Raw genomic sequence first — 18,205 nt, 5'->3', positions numbered from 1 at the left:
AGAAACAATAAAAGGTGTAGTGCTTGAGTGCCATCATTGTGTTGTCGCTTCTCAATTATCACTTCCATTAAACTATCAACATTGTAAAATACTTGTTAGAATAATCTTTTGCAACTTGCAAATGATCTATGCATCCACCAAAAGACAACTAAATTATTTTGACAAAATATTACACAACTCTATGGAATATTCTTTGCAAAGTTATCACTTTGCCACCTACGAGGAGTATATGGCTAGTTAGCTGCACATCAACAGGTACATACAACCCACATTAATTGATCTGTATAACCCACAATAGTTGGCACATTAGCACCATGTCAGTAGTTTGTACATGCCATGTCAATAGACTTGCACCGTTACATGTTGATGTCAATTGATGCCATGATAATGCCATCCCCTACTTGAGGCAATCCTTGCTTATGCAAACTTTAATTTTGATTTAACAAGTCAACTTTGGAAGGCTGGTTATACGCATTCTTGCTACCAAATTATCCTATTAGCACAATATGTATAGCTAGTGAGTTTGTCAAATTTGAGCACAATACGGTCCTTTGGTACAGGTCTAAAAGATTATGATGATCTCATTGCCCACCTTATCTTTATAGTAACATGGACAATTACCTACCTATATTTAAAGATTGACCAAGGCCAAATGTCACAATACCCAACCAAAGGCTAGACAATTCCTAACTGACCTTTAGCTTAACCAAATGATAGATGCCTACTTTGAGTTTGCCTAACAACTAGGGGCTAGACTCTTGGGTGGATCAAATGCTACTATAGTTATGCAATGTCGTAGAAGAATGTGAATGTTGCAAACTTGTAATGTCTGAAATCCTAAGTATGAGGGTGTTTGAGTCACTTTCTAGCATTGGGCTAGATTTCAGATTTTCTCATATTGTCACGCCTTCGATTCATTCCCCACACCCTCACTTTTTTTACCCTTTGCCCTTTGCCTTTTGTGGATTGCTGAGATTTTTTTACCGTAGTACTCTTTTTCACATCCGTCAATCCATGCTCTTTCTAGTGCTGGGTATCTCGTAATCCCAATCCTCATTCTTCTTTTATTTGGTATCTATGAAACCTGATCCCTGCTCCTCATTGCTTGAAGAAAGGATTTCATCTATCACTATGATGGACTAGGGATGCCATTAATGGGTCTTAATTTGAATGTGATAAATTGGTGAGAAAATATTAAATGCCTATTAGCACACATGGGCCCTAGCTAGGTCTTCAACCTTTATATAAGGTAGGGAACTTTGCCAATTTGGATCACCTTTGGTCAATTCATCAACAAATCCTATCTTTAGTTTGAGCACTTGTGTTCAGCTACTGGAATTGAGGACAAAAAGTCTTGGGTTCCAGAGATTAGTGGACAAAACCCCATTGCTTTCTTGAGTTCAGAGGACGAAAACCCTTTGGATTCTTAAGTGTAGCTTCATATAGAGGTTGCATTTGTACTTCAACTTGGAGACTTTCAACACTTTGAAATATTCTAGCATCTAGGTATTTTTAGAGTATATTTGTAATCATTGTAGAAGCTGATCTTGTAATCAGTTGAAGCAAAAATTTATTTGAATGAAATATTTATTTCTACCTAGTATTACATGTGTAAATCTATTATATGTCATGGGTATTTCATGTTTTTCCTTTTTTTTGCAATCTTTTGCCCAATGTTTTGGTGGATATTCTAAATTTAAGCCTTTTATATGAATATTTTAGCTAAAGATTATTGCAATGGTTTTAGAGGCATTGATCTGACTAGCCTACAAGGTAGAAAGAGCTGTTTATGATTTCTAATGAAGGGGAGATCAAGTGTCAAAGGAGAGAGAAAAGAAAATTTAAGCAAACCCTTGATCAAGCATAACATCTAGTCTAAGAAGAAGTAATGGATGCAAAAGATTAGACAAGGAGAATTCAAAGAAACCATGAGATCTATCAATATGGGCATCAGGAATTGATTAGTGTCTTTAAATGAATGTTCTTGAGCCCTAACAAAAATCTAATGTTTACCTCCCTAGGGAAGGTAAATCAAGGAAAATCTTCTACCACCTATGAATTGGACATTTGGAGTAGCTAGGTGGTTTTGGGTTATGCAAAGCTACATTTGGTAGAAAGAGATGGGTTATATTGAAGTAGTGTCCATAGACCAATGTGTCAGCCCTCCATGCTGAATATAGAGCATAGAGTAATGAATTTCATGCTGACATGTCCTTTACAAAGTTCTCTAACACAACTTTATTTATGATCTATTAATCTTCAAACCACAACTAACATATTACATTAATGAAATCATGAAAGCACAAAACACAATCAACTCATGAACACTAGATTTATGTCGAAAACCCAGGAAGGGAAAAACCACGTTGAGAATGACACTCACAATATGGATATAAATGATTATGGTGATTAGGCCATAGGCTAGGGAGCTCACTGCTCCAGACTTGCTAGTTGTGGCGCACGACCTTAGTGCAAGATACAAAGGACTTGCACAACTGAAACACACTGCTTCAGGGCAAGATACATAGAGCTGCCAAGAGAGATACACTGTCTTCCGCTAGGAATAGTTGATTTGAAAATGAATAGGATCTCTTGATCATGAAATTGACCTTGAACCTCTATGCCAAGTGTCCAATATCACGGCAAATACATTTGACCTCAAACTCTGTTACCAAACATTGTCAAAGCTCTTGTCAACTAACTTTCGCACACCTTTTCCATCAAATCTGTTTGCATATCATTTACATCCACATCAGATCATTTCAAACACATCCCACTTTTTTGTACACTTACACACATTCATTTACTCATCCTTATATACAAAGATGTTCATTAAAATTCTCAACTAGGTCGGCCCAAAACAAAGTATATAAAATTACTTTAACTAGGCCATTAGGATCAATAATACCCAATGGGATCCACTCTAGGAGAAAGAGGGGACCCAAAATCAGCACCACACATTCTTCTAAGTTGATACCAACGGACAACATACCCTAACACATCTTCCAAAGCCGACATCTTCCAATGCAAATTATCTAATGTGGATCTCCACACACCACGGTGAGACCCTATCTTGGAATGAAGAAGACAATCCAATAAATAGAGAGAATCCACAATGACAAACCCTAGCCACATTTTTGCAAAAAACACCTTATGTATAAAACAATGAAAATCGGGTTTTTTGGAGGATATAACAAGTTTAAAATTTCACTTTTTCAACATGCTAGGCAAAATTGGGATTTTTTGACCAAATAGCAAGTTTAAAATGTCAAAAATGCACTTTATAAGCAAAATCGGGTTTTTGGAGACAAAGTGCAAGTTTAAAATTGTCACTTTTTCATTCACAAGGCAAAATCGGGATTTTTAGAGAGAGATGCAAGTTTAAAATCACTTGCAAAGGGGAAATAAAATCCCCACAACAAGTTATAATTTACTTGCACACATGTAATAGGGGTTTAAAATCCCTATTACATGTAAAAACCATTAAAGTAGGGGTTTTTGGAAAGAATTACAAGTTTACTTGTAACTTAACCAAAAAGTCCCTATTTTAACTGAAAAAGCCAAAAAACAACAAAAACAACAAAGGGGAAATAAAAAGCAAATTACAAGTTTTAATTTCTCAATAAAGTGCATATGTAAGAAGCTAAAAATTTCCCTACAAAGACCCAAAACAATGGAAATCATTAAAACTTGCAGTTCAAGGAAAATTCTCCACCTATAGTCAGGGAGAAAAAACTTGAAATTGAAGGAAAGACATAGCAAACGAACCCAGAATGCGACGAAATTCGAAACGTAGTTCGAGGATGGACTGAGGATTAAGCTAGTCCAAGGATTAGTCGAAATTCTGCCTCGAGAAGCCTGCCATAGAGTAATTTTTTTTCATTTTTTTACAAAAATTTCATGTAATGGTCCTTCATTTTTGAAAACAAAAATGAGGACAACAACTCTGTCTATGGAGAATGGAGGAAGGAAGTTTATCATAGACCTTGGGACGCAGTTGGTTAGTGAGGAACTGGCATCATCTTCGAAATTGGAGGGTGAAGGAGAAGGTGACCTGAGGGACGAAGGACGGGGCTGCATGGAGCCCAACGACGAAGGGATTTTCAAACTAGGAGAGTGCTCCGAGGATGAGACAGGGTCATTGAACGGGCTCTTCCACTGGCAGATGGAGGATTACGAAATGTTCCAGAGCTACAGGCTCGAAGTAGAGGAACCAGAGCAAGTAATAGAGGAGGTGTACCTGCTGGAATATAGAGAATATTGGAAGGGAGACGCCCGTGTGAGTGACACCACCTCACACCAGTTCCCGAAGGAAGAACCCATCAAGTATCAAGAGGTAAAATTGAAGGAGACAAACCTCGGTGACGTAGATAATCCCAAGATCATTCATGTCGGCAACGATTGGAACCCTGTGTGGAAGGCCACAACCTTCAAAATCTTTATTCTTCTTCTTCTTCTTATGTACGAGAAGGAGACTGTGGTCCCAGTAGAAGTTCCAAGTCTTCAGATGGCCATTGAAAATAGACTTGCCATCAACGGGTCCAAATTGAAACCCTACCACGAGAAGCGCGCAGGGGACCCGAGAGGCCGGAAGGACACCCTAGAGTTCGGAGGGGGACCTGAGAGGATGGAAGGCGACTCAAGAGGCATGGGACCAAAGCGGGAGACTCTCGGGCGAGGCAAACCGAGAAGGATGAATGGCGATCCCAGAGGCACGGGACCCGAGCCGAAGACTCTCTGGACAATTAGATTAGGAAATTAAAAAAAAAAACAAAAAAAACAAAAAACAAAACAAAACAAACTCGGTGGCCATAGTGGAACCGCCGTGCGGTGGGACCACCGTCCGGGGTCCCGTACGGTGGAACCACCGTCGGGGGGGCTACCGTGCGGTGGAACCACCGTCGACGGAGGTCACCAGCGATGGAATACCACTGTAGGCCTGAAGGAGCATGATGACAGCGGCAGCGGTTTTAAAAAAAATGGGTGAAAGGAAAAATACCACGGCACGACAGGGATAAATGGTGGTGATGGCACGTGAAAAGAAAAAAATGCGCCGACAGCTCCTCACCCTATTCTGCTTTTGTCGAAGTCGGTGTAATCTGTTGTGCGTTCATTATCAATATAATTGCTTTTTACAAGTGCGAATCCACAGGTTATTTCTTCGGCAAGTAAACTCTCCTTCTGTGACTTGCGTTGGGCAAAGTATAATTATTTCCCCTTTCTTTGTGCAACACCGAACTGTCACTTGCGTTGGGCGTACGGAAGGAGGACTGTACGGTGTGTATGGTGGACGATTGGTCGTGTGGTCCGTACGGTGGAGGGGTGTCCGTATGGTAAGGAGGGTGTTGATTGTACGGGAAGGTGGCCGTACGATTGGAGGTGTCAAGGGTCAATTTCAGTGTTGTTGACCGTACGGGGAGGTTGTTGTATGGCTCGGGTGCCATCGGGTACATTACAGAAAAAAAAAAGCCGACGATTAGATTGAAAAATCATTTGATAAAGTCTGGAGCTAGGACGCTGAAAAAAATTAGAGTGGAAAAGAAGGTTTTTGGCATCCTAAAATATCACAAAAAATGATGTGCGCCATGGACTTCCGTGTGGTTCTGAAGGTTGTAAATTGGTGTTGGCGGCGGGGGCACCGCCCCTCGACCCCCCCCTCTACAGTCTTGACTTCATCAAATTTCTTTTTAATATGATGTTGTTTTGGACTTCAACTTTTTGATAAGAAAGGGAAAAAAGAGGGGAAAAGAGGGATAAAACAACTAATTAATCTACCTAAGATAGCATATTCAAGAAAATAGACTCAAACCTTCAAAAAACTAGATTTAACTTCACTAGCTAATAAAGCACAATTATGTAAAATCTGATGCAATCTTCAAGGAGAGTTATATTTTCATGCTATTAAACATAAAATGTAGAACTTTTACATCCATCCATCTGATATTTAACAACTGAACTAAGCATATGAGTGGGTTCAAATTAACCATGCAGGGCGAATGACAATCAGTCAATCCTTAATGGTATGAACTCCAAGGTTTCTATCAAATACTAACTTGAAAATACTATTTGAAAACAAAATACTTGACATGAAAATTAAATAATGAAGGAGACCATGCACTCACATGAAAATAAGACAACTTTAATTTCCATTAAATCTGCATAAAATTCGCTAGAGTTTCAACAACAATCTTAGAACTTCTTACAAAAAAGGGAAAAATAGTCCCTTATATAGATTTCCAAAATTGGATGAATGGCTCAGATTTAAACTTTACAAGTGGCCCAGATTCATCCTACAAAGTATGGCTGCCCATACCCATTAATAAGGAACAAATATCTTCCTACCAACTATTAACTAACTAATAACTACCCAACATAAAGTTGCTCCCCAAAAAGTGCACTTGCACGGATCTCAAAATCTGCAATGAACTTGGGTAGTTGGAAAGAAATAACTATTTCTAGGAAAGCGCTTTTTCTTTTCCCGAGGCAGATTCTTTTACCAAAAATTCAACTTCCCCTTGCAAGTAATCTTCCCAGATGTCCCGACCTGCTGCGCGTTCAACCCGAACATAGTCTTGGAACCGTATGCATAACAGGAATAATTCCTTGCTGGGAGGAACAGGAGGATTATGCATTTTGTATTGAATACCCTCCCTTTGGATGTCCACGACCTTCAATTGTTCGCACGAGCCTGATTGACGAGCTTTGAAATGTCGTACATCTACGTGCAGCCTGTTGGCGAATTCTATGTCCTCCATGGAGTATGTAGTTTTATCAGTGCTTAACCTGTCATTCTATCGTGACACTACATTGTCACCTTTCATGTCATCTTTCCAGCCAATGACCAATGCCTTGAGGACATTTTCACCGATGTTTTCAACGTCCGAAAAGGCTTCCCCGCACTACTCCTGAACCTTGTTGATGGTGTCCGCCATGTCGTCTTTCATGCTAACAATCCAATACCATTCCTTAAAGGTGTTGATATTATGGGGATCTAAGATTGTCTGCAGTGCGGGAATCCGAGTGTGAGTCCAGAAGAGGGCCTTCATGAGGGGAAAAGCCATGTGAATCGTCTCTCGGATTTGAAGTATTTTTTCTCTGCCTCTGCCATCTTTACGCGGGTTAACTGTATATTGATTGCTATGTCGCACACATCTTTGATGATTCTCTCCCCTCTTGTCTTAATACTTCGGATCCATTCTCTAACTGCGTTGGCGGTGTCACGCACTCCTTCAAACTCAGCTGTAGTTTTCTATGCCAACGCCAATGGGGGAATGTGGGACTCAACAATGTGTTGCAGCGGTCTTAACAAGTGGTCTACATATCCCTTGGCTTGCTCAGCACGAGCTCGATATATATCTCTTTCAGTGGTTATTTCATCTAGCTGCCCGAGCATATTCTGCACAGAATCCTTGAATTCTTCTCTCTTCTGCTCTTTGGTCGCTCTCGCTATCAAGATGGATGTGATGCTATAGTCGGCCAATGCAACTTGATCTGCTGGTTTGTCTATGGGCGGAGCAGCAATATGAATCGTCCGATTCCTCTGCTCATCCTTGGTGATCCTGGAGTAAGTTCTTGGCTTCTTCTTTCTTTTGGCCTGTGCTTCTCCTATTCGAGAGAATATGTCTTCCAAGTTAATTGGTGGCTTGACAACTGCTTTCTCTTGTGCTCGGGCTATCAATGAGTCATGAGGGATGGTTTATCTTGATGTAACCACCAGCTCCCCACCTTGTCCTCTAGATGTCTTAGCGGAATCGTTGCCTATCTGTGGTTGATCAGATGTAGAAGGTGGGTTTGGCGCTGTATTTGGTCCTTTACTTACAATTGAGTTTTCTCCCACCTCACTAAGCAACTGATGTGTAGCTTCTAATAGGGGTTGCTCTTCAGTTTTACTGGGTTCTTGGGTTCTATCTTCTTCCTTTTCTCCCTCAACTGTGGTATTATCCTTGGTATCACCTTTTTCTTGGTGTGCCTCGTGCCTACTTCCTTGTGTGGGCTCTTGTCTGTTAGTCCCTTGATCTGGCACAATTTCTCCATCTTCGACTTGATTTTCAGGTCCCTCCAAGCTAATGATGCGTGTCTCTGTTTCTTGCTCACTTTGCGCCTGTGGATCATTTGTCTCTGATGCAATTGGATCATTCTGTGAAGGTGGGGTTGGTAGATGATCAAGATCGACTATATCATCATCCGAACTGGGCTCCTTGGATGAGGTAGTAACTTTTGGCCTCCTAATTGGTATCTTCTCTCTTCTTGTTCTCTTTGATGTTCGGGCTCCCTTGCTAGCCTTTGCCTTCTTTCTTTTCTTCTCCGACTTCTCAACTTCTTCCCTTGGCGCACTTGACATTCGTTCGTCCTCTGAAGATTGGGAATCAAGATTGCCCATGAGATTATAGGTGAACTGAGTCCCTTCATGAGTTAGCTTTTCTATCTGCTGGGATAGCCAAATGTCTGTATATCTTCTAGGGCCTTCCATGATGGCCTCCAAGTCTGTGATCAGGTCCTGGGCCCAGTTAATGGCTGGTGGGAGGTTTTTAACTACCTCATAATCTTGGGTTTGCAGGCAATCTCCATAATCAACTACCTGATCCGAGACCTGGCGGTACTCGAAATCTCTCATTTGCTGGACACCTAACCTTCGAATATTCTCGCTGGCGGACCTCAAAGTCATCTAGGCAGTTAGCCCAGTAGTCCTCTATGGATGCCTTAGCTCTGTAATGCCTGCCATAGGCCTTCTTTCCTAACCTAGCGAGGTCGAAGTATCTCTTGGGGAGATGCTTTTGCAAGCAATATGTTGCCAATTCATCAAAGGATTCCTCGGCTTGCACAAAGTTTTTGCAATATACATCATTCTTGCCTATGACCATTGGGAATGTGAATCCCAAATGCTCTTTTTCTATGAGTATGCTGCCTGCTGGGTGCGCCTGTCTTGCAACCTCCATGAGGACCATTCTGTTTGATGGATTATAGGGAAGTCGATATGGTGCACCCTCAAAGCTTGAGATTCTGATATAGGAGAAGCGAGGGAACTGAATGAAGCACGCCCTGTACTTCTGTATCAATGTGGTAGCTTGCTGTGACAGCCTTATGTGTAATCCTCTCTGCATCATCCTAACCATGCGCATTGTGAATGCATTATTCACGCGCTCATACTGACCAACCGCATAGGCAATGTTGTTCTTTTCTCTCTGAGCTATGTTATAATAATGCAATTGGGGGTAGCGGTCATACACCTTTACCTGATTCGGTCCGTTCCCAATCTCACCCTTTTTTATCAACCCTGGCAGTTGTTGATGCCTCGCGAACATATAGACTAAGTAGGAGGTCATGGTGAAGTATTTCATCTCCTCGAGCTCAACTAGCTGTGTGTGAATGTTATCGCTAATGACCTGAGCCCAGTCAAACTTAGCCTTTCCATTAAAGACTTGCTCAGTGAAATAGAACATCCAATCCTCATATAGGTTAGACTGGGGGAGCCCCATAACTCGGCTAAGCAGAGTGACCATGTCCCCGTACTCATCATTAAACTCGCTTCTGTAGGTCTTTTTGATGATCCTAGTGCTCAGGGGTCTTCTTACTTTAAACCATTCTTCGTTTATTAATATCTTGCACTTATTGGGATCCTTGTCAATAGCGAGCTGGGCCTCATCAATGGTCATTGCGGTGGTGCGTTCAGGCAACGAAATATCAAATGTCTCTTTGATAGCTTCAGGAGTGAAATCGACCATTACCATTCCCTGTATCACCACCATTCTGGTTTCCGGCTAATAATGCTTTGCGGCCTCGACCACAAGCTCATAATTTTGTACTGCCGATGGGAAACTAGCAGCCTGCGGGATGCCACTTTCTAGCATCCGCCTGGATTTGCCATATGCATTTGGAGCATACACTCTGTCTCTGAAGTCTTGAATGTTTATATGCCCAAGGTTCGTATCCCCAACATTATCCCACTCACTCTGGACCTTTGACTTTTTGATCACCCCCCCCTGATACTAATATTTCATTTTTTCTATCTTGCAGGGAATGTTGGCTCTGGAGGTTTGTGATGTTCCTGGTGTGCTGGGTGCCTTTGAAGACTCTGCCGTTCGATGAGCATTTATCCTGCACACCCGGACATGGATTAGGAGACAAGTTTTAAAGTGAAAACACGAGTTAGTATTGCCAGAAGATGTCGTTAGCATAAAAAAATTGTTAAATAGCCAGACAATTTAGAACTTGAAAGCGTCCTGAAACAAGCTATTTAAACAATCTTAATTTTGCGTTTTAAATACAATCGGGATACTAAAGATTGGTTGGTTTTGGTAGTTGATTCGAGCAGAATTTCGAAAAGAGTTGCTCCTGATTGCCGATGGTTTGGGAGAGTTGCTACGGCCATCGGTTTGCACAAATGAGCATTCTGAATTTTCAATTTTGTTTCACCCTTATCGTTTCAAAGATGATCGTGCTTGCAATTATCCGGAAAGATGATCCTATGCGTTTTGGACTCTTGGAAAGTTTGAAATTTGAAAGTTGTTGGTCATTGATATCGAATGAGCTTCTTTAAACGATGTCGCTCCCTACGTTATGGATTTGGAATTTGCAAAAAGGTTTCAGTTTGAAAAGCGTTTTATTTTTGAACTTGTTTGCTTTGCTGGATATTAAAGGGAGATTCAAATGTTTCAGGGGCACTTGGAACGATGCTCCAGTGTTTAGTTTAGGCTTGAAACCTCTAAAGTTTGCCTAAGTTTGAAATTTCAGTCGGAAGGCTGATTTTGACAAAGGATGATTGATTATTTGGGTGTTTAGGTTCTCAAAAATCAATTTGAAACCTATCTTGTACATTAAACCTTAGGTTAAAAATCATGACCATTTCGCACAAATCCAAACCATTTGAAGGAGGAAATCAAACTTACCTGGCGATTTTGTTTTCAAACGACTTCGGCTAAAGAGAGACCCCTTCTGCGAACTTGGAGATTTTAACTTGTTGCAGCGATTCTGAACCTAATGTTTAATTTTCGGCTTGAAAGAGGTTTAGGCGATCTGATTCTTCATCTTCTTCTTATTCTCCTTACCGGCCAAACGATGTTCTTTGCATGATTTTTAGATTAATGAAGATTGGGTAAAGAACACCCTCTGCGCGATTGTGAAACTTGAATGATTTTTGGCTAACCTGAAGGTGTTGCATGATTAGAAGCTGTATGTTACGATTTAGACTCCTCTTTGCTTATCTTCGGCTTTACAAACCTCTCCTTGTCTTCTAACTTCGGGCAAAATGGCCGATTTGCACAATTTTAAATGCCTTAATACGCCCTTTATTTGAAATTCAGGCTAAAAGATCGATTTTGCGCGATCTGGACTTTCTCGGCTCATGAGATGATATGCGTGACTTAAGGCTCTTGGAGTTTTGAGATTGAATTCGGCCCCTATTAAATGGAGTGAGAGATCTGTATTCAAAGCGTTCCTCGACGATTTTCGGCCAGATTGGCTAAAATAAGAGATCTTTGTTTAAAATGCCCCTTTCGGTCCGATTATCTCTTTTGCGAGATTCACTTGTCAAGTTATTGTTCCTCTTTGAAATTTTGGGTCATTCACTTAAAATGCGAGATGATTTTAAGTGGATATAACCCCCTTGGTGGATTTGGGGCTAAGTGGGTCCTTCGCGCGACTTTATTTTCATCTCTTCTAAGCAACTTCGAGCCTTATAGGTAAAACGCAAGATGTTTGGTCTTTGAGTTAAAACGGCCTCTCTTAAGCTTTTTGGGCCTTAGAGCCCTTTTGAGAGGTTTAGACTCCTTTTCGGCCTTTTTGGACTCATTGGCGATTTGTTTCTTAGCCAATTCCGGCCTGGAAGCCGACTTTACAAACTTAAGGTATTTTCGGCTAAAAAGATCATTTTGTAAATTCAAACTTTGTTGTATATTTTGGCCTAAAAGACCATTTTGCGAGATTGCTCTTTATTGATTTTCGGGCTAAAAAGCTGTTTTGGGAACTTTAAGTGTTTGGTTATTTTGCGAGATTATGGCGCGATGTGGTAGCTTTTGGCATTTTCTGCCTTAAGAGGTTATTTGCGCAATTTGTAGCTTTGCCAATTTGGGCTTGGAAACCAAATTTGTGAGCTTACTCGAACTTTGTATTGGCTTTTTTTTTCTTTTTTTCCTTTTTTTTTGTTCGGTTCATGAGCCGATTTGAAACTTTATCTTGTATTTCGGCCTTAGAGGCCGATTTTGTGCCTTTTAAGTTGAATTTCGAGCTAAGAGGCCGATTTGAAAGTCTTTTTTTTTTTAAAGTTGTATTTCGGCCTTAGAGACCATTTTGCGAGTTTTAGTGATTTTGAACTTTGAGTTTTAATCGCTCAACAAATGCGTTCGGCTAAATTGGCAGTTTTGCGAGAAATGTCTTGTTTACTTTTTCAACTTCGCATCTTTAGTCACTTTGCAAGATTTTGCCATATACAGTGCAAACTTAAAATTTAGGCCAATTCAGTCAAAAGGTGCAACTTTTGATTTGCCTTGGGCATGCTGGCTTTAGGCTTCAAATTTGCTTATGAGCAATTTGACAATATTTGTGATTTCACCTCAGGGTCTTCATTCAACTTCCCTTTGCGAACAAAATCGTGATCAACTTTCAAGGTGTGAATTCTCTAGGATTTAGGACTCCGGCTGGTTCAATCTCAGGTCAGATCATCTTCTCAACGCTCAGAATCCTAACTACCGCATCTTCTCTCTGCGAATTTACCAAAACTTCCTACCCGGGACCTCAGCGAGGATAAGATGAGAAAGGGGGGACCCTGTCGACGATAGGGAGTGTGTGCAAGCACAACACTGCTTTATTGAAATGAAAATTCTTTCTTTTGAAGGTACCAGTAGCTACTCAATTCAATTGAACTGAACCTGTTGAGGCTTTAAATTGTTGATAGAAATTTATTTATGCTTTTGCATATTCCTGCTTATACCATTGTAGTTTACTCCTATGTTGAATACTTCAATTTTTCCCTTGTCTGAATACCTGGGCATGAATAACTTCTCATCTAGGGGAGATAATAATAGATCATATGTCATTTTCAAAAGAAATCTCAAGCATTGTAGTCTCATTGTTTGTTGAATACTTGTTTGCTACTTAGTTGCATCTTTATAGTTCCAAGAAGAGAGATTTCAAGTGGTAAAGAATGATGTTAGGCAGAAGATTTGACATGCATTTTCTTGATATCCTCAACAGCTCTCACTTTTTTGGATAAACCAATGTTTCTAAATCAGTCACCTTGCTGGTGTACTGTAAATCAAAGATAATTGAGAAAATTGCTTGCCTTTGTATGATAGATCTAAGTGTTGAGCTGTTTTAGCATAATTTTGAATAATTTTGTTACTTGGAAGTTGATCTTTAACAATCTTTACGATTAGTTTGCTTAGTTTTTTCTTTCTTAAGCTGGAAATTTAGAATGTACTTGGTAATACTTCATCAACAGTGCTCACAGTTGTTCAATTGTTTCACTGCTACAAAAAACAGATGCGAGAAGTTAGAACTCGTCCCTAAAAATATTATTTATTATTCAATGTCAAGTTCCATTCCAAGATATTTTGTGCTTTATTGACAAGAGATTTCTCTCTAAGTTTTGAGGCTACCATAATAGATATTTAGTTCAATTGACTGAAACCATTGAGGCTTGTAGTTGTTGATAAGAATTTATTTTTATTTTTGCATAATACTGTTTATACCACTATAATTTCCTTGTTTGTTGGATATTTTATTGTTCCCTGGCAGAATAACTGGGGTGTAAATAACTTTTTGGCTAGAGGAGATAATGATAAATCTTAAAGCATTTTAAAAGAAATTGTCAGCATTGTTGTTTCATTGTTGTTGAATACTTTATTTGCATCCTTGACCCGTACCCCTCATACTGCCTGTCCTCCTGACCCTGAGTATTTAGGGCATGAATAACTTTTTGTCTAAAGGAGATGATGCTAGATCGTAAAGCATTTTGAAAAAGGTTTTTTCTTCTTGTTAGGTTGGTTTACAAGAATGAGAATGAGCTAGCATATGAAGAAGGGAGATGTTACTTCAGGCTGTGTCTATAGGAAAGTTAACTAAACATTTATGGTTATAACTTATAACACATAATTCAAAACTTGGAAGTTTATTTACATGTGTGTAAGGTTCATCCATTTTCATACTGAGACCTTAAAAAGCAATAGAAAATAATAGGAACTCTTCATCCTTCAGTAATCTGAGTTTAGCGCATCTTAAGAACTCTTATAGGCAATATGGAAAACTTGCCTATTGGATAAGTGTATGTTTTTCGCATATACTGGCCCATCAGTATTCCATGTTTATATGTCAATAATTTTAGGTTACTAATGTGCTTGCAGGGTGTATTGATTTGTTCCATAGGTGGGAACTTTTATAACTTCCCTGATTTTATTCGTGCAGATGGGCCTCCTGAGAGAAAGGCACACTTTACTGAAGACTATTTAAGACTTAGTGAAGACGAAATAAAAACATTAACTCCAGAGGAGAAATCGAAAGTTTCAAGTATGGATTTTTTTAGGCAGTATTGCTTAATTTATAACCAGATGGTTATAATGGCATCCTACTTGGCATTATTATATTTACATTATAAATTTTATTCATGATTTGTACTGTTTTTTGGCAGATATAATTTAATTTTTCTTGCTTGTATTAATTTATTCGAACTTTCAGCTGCAGAAAATGCAGAGTTGGGTGGTAGTTCTTCAGCAACTATTTCTCCAAAGCAAAATATTGAGGATGGGAAAGCGAATGATGAAAAGGTTGTATAAATTGTAAGGTTTGTTAGCTGCAGTCTATTACTGCTTCTATTTCATGCAAGATGTGTATTATGATGTTTGGTTGAACGCTTATGATTCTTCTAGATGTCTTCTGTGATTGTACATTCAATTTTGAAGCTATTTCTTCACTGTCAGCCTTTGTTAATCTTCCAAGATTTCTGTTATACGTTGGCCCAGGTTCCATATATTTCTGATGAAATTTTGTTTCTTTGGACATTTCATGATCAAGAAGTCTGCAATTGAGTTATATTTTCTATTTATAGCTAATCTGGTTAAGAAAAATTACGTGTTTATTTTTCAAGAAAAAAACTAAAGGATGCAGGAAATAAGCGAGCATCTGTTTTTGTGATGTAAAATGATGTAAAATATATGGTAGCTGAAACTGCAATTTGATTGATCTACACAGTAGTCCCATTATTTTAGGACCTTTGAAATCCCTTGGTAATAGATAACCTGCAAATATGGTATATATTAATACAGCTTTTATGAAATAAGGTCTAAAATTCAAATATATAGGATTGACAGATCTTAAGATAATTAGGAGGTAAGATTAGAACTAGTCTATTATGTCATAATCAAATTGTCATAATGGCACTCATTCATGGTTGCGTCAAGTGATTACTAGAACGTGATTTGGTATTTGTGAGAAAATAATGGGTAACAAAATAACATACCCAATTGAAAAGCAGGGTCATTGTAGATCTTCAGCTGAGAATGAAAGAAATGTCAGTCTCTATCCTAACTCTGCTAGCTTCTGTTTGGAGCAATGAGAAAGGAGGCTGTGCTGCATAAGTTCATATTCCTTCTGGATCTCTGGCCTACATTGTTTGAGAAAAGCGTATGTCTTTGCCTTAAGCCACCACTTTGCAAGACAAATCAGAAGTAATATAGGTGTACGTTGAGTGTGACATGTCAGTAGAATTTTTATTTTTCATCTATGTGAATGTTTTGATTTTGATTTTTATTGGAATCATTGTCTAAATGAATATTTATCAGAGATTTTTTGAAATGTAAAAAAATCATGCAATTTCTCTGGAATTTGTTTCTGCAACCTTAAAAAACTTTCTGCCAAAATGTGGGGGATACTTTCTGCCAAAATGTGGGGGATTACTTGTATTCTTTTCTTAAAGGTCATAAATTGTTACAACAAAATCATTTTCTAATATTCACTGTTGACTGTAAAGGATATTGTTTCATGAAGTTTTAGTCAGAGTCAGTCTTAAAGTTTCATAATTTGTTGTTTTAGTTCTTAGAATGCATTTACTTGGTGTAAACACATAAATTTTTCATCAAATGTCCTCATCATAATTCTTCTATGGATATTATTGATTATTTAATCAAAATCATTAATTATTTCCTCCAATAGCTCATTTTATTTACTCGAACCATAAAAAACTCTTTTGTCATAAATTTATTCTTGAATCCATCCCTAATTTCTATTATACATCTTATTTATCCTTTTCTTCTCCCATCTACCACACCCACTTGGAGAATGTGGGACAAATATTTTTTCATAACTAACTTCTTTATCCCACATTCATCCCTTGACTTGTCTTTCCTATGAGGATATCTATAAATTCATTTGCCCCTCTCATATTGAGCTCTCTCGATTATTGAAATCTTACAATAATCTTGGTGTCGTAACGTTGTTTTGTTTACTTGCAGTTCCATTTCTTTCCTTGCACTTTAGCTCTTCACCTCTTTGATTTCTCATCTCTATGGCATTTCATTATGTTTGATATCTTTCACATCTGTCCATCATAGCTTCTTGTGCACGCGCTTCTGAGAGCACCCATATTGCAAACACAAGATCTTGATTTGGTAGGATAACGATGGAGGCAAATCCTTGATAAGATGCATGTGTGTGTTTGTTTGTTTGCTTTCATTTTAGTTTTGCATGTGTGTTCTTGCAGGTACTCTATTGAGGTTGCTGGAAATAATTTGGATCTTAATCTAATAAGATCTCAGCCATTTCCCCTCCTACACTTAGCTGTTGTTGTTTGATTTTAGTGCCTAACGTTGCGCTACATTATATTATTGTCGTAGTTTTTTTGGTAGCTACATGTACCATAACACAATTGATGCATTATTATCAATTCTTTCTTGTCATGCTTATTAAAGCACGTGTTTGGCTGTGTATACTTGGACTTCATTTCCCATACATTGCTTCAATTTTTTGGAGTGAAAACAAATTGAAGAAAATTTCACATTCATTAACAAAGATGACAACTTACAATCTTACAATATCATACAATGTTTACAATCTCTCCACTACATAAATTATTTCAATATAAAAAGATAACTAAGTGCCACCTTTAAAAAACGGATAAGCAACCTTTATAAAACTGAGGGCAAGAATAGTTATTTGTGTAGATATTTGCCACTTTACATGTGTGCGCATATATGCCATATTAATCATGACAAGAGGTGGGCACATACATGTGTAGAAAAAAAATGCAATCCAATATTTGTTGTAAGAAATATTATACATCTAAAATATGAGCTATACTTTAAAGTTTTTTAAGCTAAAAGATAAAAAGTAAGTCTGATAATTGAAATTAATAAATACAAAATAGTAACAATTCTAGCCATGTATGGATTGACTTACAATGCAATGGTATGTCTTGGTGGTTTGGCAATAACTATTAAATGTGAGTTGTGGACATTGTAGTGCTTAAGTGTTTTTCGAGTGGGCCTTGGGTAATGATGTGTTAGAAATATACAAATGAGGCCCCTCATTTGTGGCCTCATTGGTTGGGTAAATTAAATCCAAAATTCATGTTTCAAAGTGTAATTCTAGCTACCCTGCTAAGGACAATTTTTATAAATGTAGTAAAAACTCACATACAAAAAGGAAAAAGATGAGTAAGAATTTTTTGTAAAAGAAGTAAATATATCTATCCTATGGTTATGTTGGGCTAAGAACTAGGACTCTAAAAACTAAGGAAAGATTAATTCTAACAAGTTGCATGAAAGTAATGAGTTTTCTTATGTCTATGCATTTATATAATTCTCATCTTTGAAGATAATTGTATCCAAGTTAAATATTAAGATTTTGAGAGGCGTTCTATTGCTTGTGTGTAGTTGTAAATGACAATTACTTCTTGTTAGTTTCAAGTGATAAGTACTTGGAAGAAGGCCCGTTGTTTTTACACACTATAGAGAGTGAAAAAGACTTAGAAAAGGGGGCTTGTGCCTTTTAAAATTTGTTGCTTATGGTAAAGACATCAAGGTTGGGAAGGTAGAATCATAAAGAATAAACTTTGAAAGTTTTTGATTACTTAGAGTTGGAGCCTATTTGACTTAAAAACATCATTAAATTTGATAATAAATCCTTAGCATTGAAGTGGAAAAGTTGACTTGTAAAGAAGCAAGCTATTACACCAAAACCATTCAACATTGGGAAGAGGTTGGAAGCTAAAGGACTTTCA

At 38.3% G+C, this 18,205-nt stretch overlaps 1 protein-coding gene across 3 annotated transcripts in view; it reads left to right on the top strand.

Annotated features, from left to right (window-relative positions):
• The window catches only part of LOC131074226 (sec-independent protein translocase protein TATB, chloroplastic), a 54,171-nt gene extending 37,151 nt beyond the window's left edge, over positions 1 to 17,020 (top strand). The window contains exons 5-7 of one of the 3 annotated variants that reach the window (XM_058010804.1): positions 14,398 to 14,499; positions 14,668 to 14,773; positions 16,688 to 17,020. In XM_058010804.1, the coding sequence (XP_057866787.1) occupies positions 14,398 to 14,499; positions 14,668 to 14,765 (200 nt within the window). In that variant the 3' untranslated portion in view covers positions 14,766 to 14,773; positions 16,688 to 17,020. Of the gene's footprint in view, positions 1 to 14,397; positions 14,500 to 14,667; positions 15,029 to 15,463; positions 15,840 to 16,687 lie in introns of those variants that run through there. The other 2 variants (XM_058010803.1, XM_058010802.1) reach the window with 2 other exon arrangements.
• The last annotated feature ends 1,185 nt before the right edge of the window (positions 17,021 to 18,205 follow it).

Source organism: Cryptomeria japonica, chromosome 8 (assembly GCF_030272615.1).
Source record: "Cryptomeria japonica chromosome 8, Sugi_1.0, whole genome shotgun sequence".
In the NCBI taxonomy this organism is placed as follows: Eukaryota; Viridiplantae; Streptophyta; class Pinopsida; order Cupressales; family Cupressaceae; genus Cryptomeria; species Cryptomeria japonica.
This window is presented reverse-complemented; position numbering and strand designations above follow the sequence as displayed.